The sequence below is a fragment of the Ctenocephalides felis genome, unplaced genomic scaffold, assembly GCF_003426905.1.
Source record: "Ctenocephalides felis isolate EL2017-DRISC unplaced genomic scaffold, ASM342690v1 CF-g0.4_SCAFFOLD_00372, whole genome shotgun sequence".
NCBI lineage: Eukaryota > Metazoa > Arthropoda > Insecta > Siphonaptera > Pulicidae > Ctenocephalides > Ctenocephalides felis.
Genome location: NW_020536526.1, coordinates 1 through 4,404, shown reverse-complemented (window position 1 = coordinate 4,404; position 4,404 = coordinate 1). Strand labels below are relative to the sequence as shown.

General features: G+C 26.7%; 1 protein-coding gene across 1 annotated transcript; it reads left to right on the top strand.

Annotated features, from left to right (window-relative positions):
• On the top strand, positions 1 to 1,869 carry LOC113364089 (augmin complex subunit dgt5-like). The gene is made up of 6 exons (XM_026606555.1): positions 1 to 140; positions 263 to 431; positions 487 to 660; positions 1,048 to 1,172; positions 1,396 to 1,514; positions 1,581 to 1,869. The coding sequence occupies exons 2-6, from the start codon at positions 264 to 266 to the stop codon at positions 1,766 to 1,768; spliced, it is 774 nt and encodes a 257-aa protein (XP_026462340.1). The 5' UTR covers positions 1 to 140; position 263; the 3' UTR covers positions 1,769 to 1,869.
• The last annotated feature ends 2,535 nt before the right edge of the window (positions 1,870 to 4,404 follow it).

Below are 4,404 nucleotides of genomic sequence, written 5' to 3'. Positions count from 1 at the left end.
TGACAACTTGTTGATTTGTTTTCTGCTAAGTGAGTACGCCCTTCTATTTAAATACCAAAATACATTTATTTTCGTACCGACCGAACGTAAACTTATGAAATTTTAAAACTGTAGAAATTACCAGAACTGCTTGCAACAAAGTGAGTGTAAAGGGATTATTATTGTACTAACCGTAAATTTATAATTATTTGTTATTTTTTAAATAGAGTAGCCAAAAATTGCATAAATTTCTTTTATTTTGATTAACCTGGTATATTTATAGAATGGATTTCTATTCATTTATGGCGAAGCATGAAAAAGAAATTGATATTGATGATGTAAATGATGAAATAAATGCTTTATTACAAAGGAAGAACAATTCACAATTTATATCGGAAAATTTGAAATGCGATGAAGAGAATTTGACTGAAAACCTAATTACACTGGATGAGGTATTTAATTTTATATTAAAAATGATTAAGTAGCATTACATAAAAATTTTTTTAGGAACTTCTCATATTCGGGATTAATTCTATGTCATTACAATGCTCAAAAAATCCAGCAGTCTCGTTGTGTAATGTGATGTGGGAATTGATAACACTTTATCGTAATCTCGAGTCTAAGAAAAAAAAAATTGAAAATGACAATCAAGAAATATTGAAACAAAATGAAGTATTACAGGTATTATGCATGCTTATATACATACATACATATATATATATATATATATATATATATATATATATATATATAAAGCGAGAGATTTTTCTTTAGGTGGTGAAATAATATATATTTTTTATATATTTTATATATATAAAATTTATATTTATATATATATATATATATTATATATATATATATATATATATATTTATATATATATATATATGGGAAGGAAGATCCATGGTATGAGAGCATCACAAAAACAATAATTTTCTTCCCCTCCCTTGCTTATTATTTCCATCACCGTTTTATTACCGCTAATAATATATATATATATATATATATATATATATATATATATATATATAATGAAGCAAAGCTTACTTATCACTTACTGCTTTTTAGAAATTGAACAACAAATTTAAAAGGGAACTGCAAATTAGCAATACTGAAATATCAGCATTACAAATGAATTGTAACAAATTAAAAAGTAAACTAGAAAGTGATAACAAGGAAAAAACAAAACTAAAGTAAGTATTGTGAAAGCTGTCCAATCTCATTCACAAAGTTTTTTGCTAACAGAGTTTGAATTGAATTGATTATAGCACTACAGATTATGATTTTATATATGTTCCAGATACTAGAGCAATATTTCAATTCTCATAAAACAAAACGAATAGCATGTTTTTGAATCATTACCAATAAAAATAAATATTCAGTTAATTAGATAGTTATTTTATAATTTTAATTTAGACGGGACTGTGATAAATTACGCATATCTTGTAATTCAATAGAGGAAAAGTCTAAAAAAGATTCCCAGCACATGAAAGCACAAATGGACATACTAAAACATAAATTCAGGGGACAGTGCGGTAAGCTATCATGCTAATTAAGCATTTATTTTATGATCACAATTACATTACAAATATTTTTTGCAGGAATCTATGTATCAAGTGATAATCAAGTTATAAGAGAACTGAGAGAGAATGAAAAGAAGGTAATGAAGGAAAATAGTATTTTGGCCGAAAATAATGAACTATTAATGAATGAGATTTTAAGAATGAAGGAAGAGTTGATCTCTCTAAAGCAGGAGAATATTGACTTGAAATGTAAAGCTGGCACTTAGCTAAATTTAGTTAAAAATAATCAACTATTATTGAATAAGATTTTATATGTGAAGGAAAAGTTTATCTCGGTAAAGCAGAAGGATATTGACTTAACAAGTGTGATGAACATATTTATTATAAAGATATTTTAGATAGTTCCTTTCATTAATAATTAAGTTACTGATGTGATTAAATATTTTAATTTGTACCATAAGGGTTTTGTGATTAATAAATTAAAACTTAAATTAAATTACAATTGTATTAATATATTTAAAGCAAAAATGAATATGCATGATTTTAAAAGGGAGAAACTAGATATAATAAAGTAAAATGAAATATGATTTTCAAAAAAAATTTAATATATTTGAGGATGTGAAATCTGTGGCTGAAAATGGTTTTCTGTGCAAATGTAACTGCAATAACTTGAATATTTAGTAATTGTTTTTATAACCAATTTGTGTACCTTTTTAAGTATACATATTAATAAACAATATGCGCAAACTTTAATGATTTTTTTTTGTATAATATGTGATCTACAATATATGTTATATTATTCATTTATGCCTATTTCAGGGGACCACATTACTCTCATATATTATCGAGCATATATTGATATTGTGAGTTAAAGTTCACCACATTAATGAAATTGACAGTGAATAATTTTTTGCCAGTTGATGAGATTATTTCCCATTCCAGACAATTGAATAAAATTATCGTTTTGAAAAAAAAACTAGTGGCGCATGGCATTGTGCCTTAAGGCAATTAGCTGAAACTTCCCTACCATAATTAAAAATTTGAGGAATAAAAATAATCAATAATTGTTTTGAATAATTTCAAATAGATTATTTATTATAAAGACATTTTGTAAGTAATCTTTTTTTTTAAATTTCGGTATTTTTCAAATTTTTTGAAATTTAGATTTTATTTCCAGATTATGAAAAATTTCAAAAATGTTAGTTTTTTGAAAATTTTCAAAACTACGAAATTTTTTGTAAAACCATTTTTTGCACACCATCTACACAAGCAATAGGTTTTTTGAATTAATCTAATCGGATGATCCGTTCTTTCAAAAGCAGCATGAACATTTTTACACCCTTTGCGCTCCATATCTCCGGAAGGATAAGATGTACCTTTTGCAAAAATGCCTTGCGTACGAACCGAATGTTTTTTCAATGATACAAATCGGGTATTCCATACTATCGAAAATGTCGAGGATATTTGTTTGAACCATATAAATGAACTTCAAAATTAAAAATCTTGGTACGAAACCCAAAAAAATTTACTTTAATTTGTTTAATGAATATTTGTGACCACCAAATAGCATTTTTTTAACTTATTTTATTGAGAGTCCATAACCGCTAGACCGCCCTTCCCAAAAATTTAATCATCAGTTCATCTTGACAATACAAGTAAAATGTTTTTTGAATTATTAAAATCGGACGCTCCGTTATTTTAAAAGCGATCTCTATCCTCTTCTTTTATCTATTAAAGCTAGTACCGTTTCTGCCACTTTTTGCCCCGTATCTTCGGAACGGCTAGACCTGCCTTCGCCAAAAACTAATCAGCAGGTCTCTTTATCAATACGAATGGAATGTTTTTTCAATTATTTAAATCGGTTGATCGGTCTTCCCAAAATCGTCGACGAAAATTTGTATCCGCACACACACACACCACATATCCAGATTTTTCATTCCTAGACAATATACTAATATGCTTAGATAAAAGAAGAGTAATATGCATAGATAAATAAGTATAATATGTTGTATGTTTTATACTAATATGTTTATACTTGTTTATACTCTTCCTTATCTATGTGTATAACCAAAATGTGTACTTATCTATGTGCATGTATTTGTGTATAACTATTTTAGTATGTCTGTTTGTCAACTGTCATCTGTCAGCCTGTCATTATGTCAGTGTTTTGTTTTGTCAGTCGAGGTTATGTAAAATCAAAATCTCTGGGCCGTGCAATATTTCTTTTTGTAGATCAGGTTCGTAAAACAAATTAATTAGAAAATGATTATATATAAAAAACATTGGACTCTAAAATTCAGAAGTATAATAAGTTTTATTCGATAATATTTTACCACTAAAAGTTCTAATCGTAAATTGTTGTTCGAAAAAGAATATATATATATATATATATATATATATATATATATATATATATATATACGATTTCGAAAAATATATTGCACTACATATCATTCTCTTTAAAGATTTTTAGATGTTCAATAAAGTTATCTGAGAGACATTATTTTATGAGTTCTTTATTAAATGAAAGACCAACATTTTTGTTACTTATATTATTCTATTTTAGTTGAAAACTAATTTTTTGAAGTATTAGCAATGTCCATGATAGCTGCGAGAAATTGTAGAACAAGCATATTTTTTCAAAATGTCCCCATTGTTTTTCGAATGTTATGTGCAACAAAGACACCAGAATTTGAATCATTGGAAGTAGATGACTCTAAAATGCCTCCAATCCCTCAGTATAATATTAAAAGGGATGAATCTTTGAACCAGAAAAAGGCCAGGCTTTTATATCAATCACGAACGTGGAATGTTAGAAAACTGCTTATTGCTAAGCACATTTGCAGCTAAATATTGAATGGATGACAATAGAAGAAACAGAAGAGTATGATAAGCTCATAAA

Coding starts and splice junctions, on each gene's coding strand:
- LOC113364089 (XM_026606555.1), top strand. CDS start 264: ATGGATTTCTATTCATTTATGGCGAAGCATGAAAAAGAAATTGATATT. Junction 1,173..1,395: donor AAGGAAAAAACAAAACTAAA/GTAAGTATTGTG, acceptor ATTTTAATTTAG/ACGGGACTGTGATAAATTAC. Junction 1,515..1,580: donor TAAATTCAGGGGACAGTGCG/GTAAGCTATCAT, acceptor TATTTTTTGCAG/GAATCTATGTATCAAGTGAT.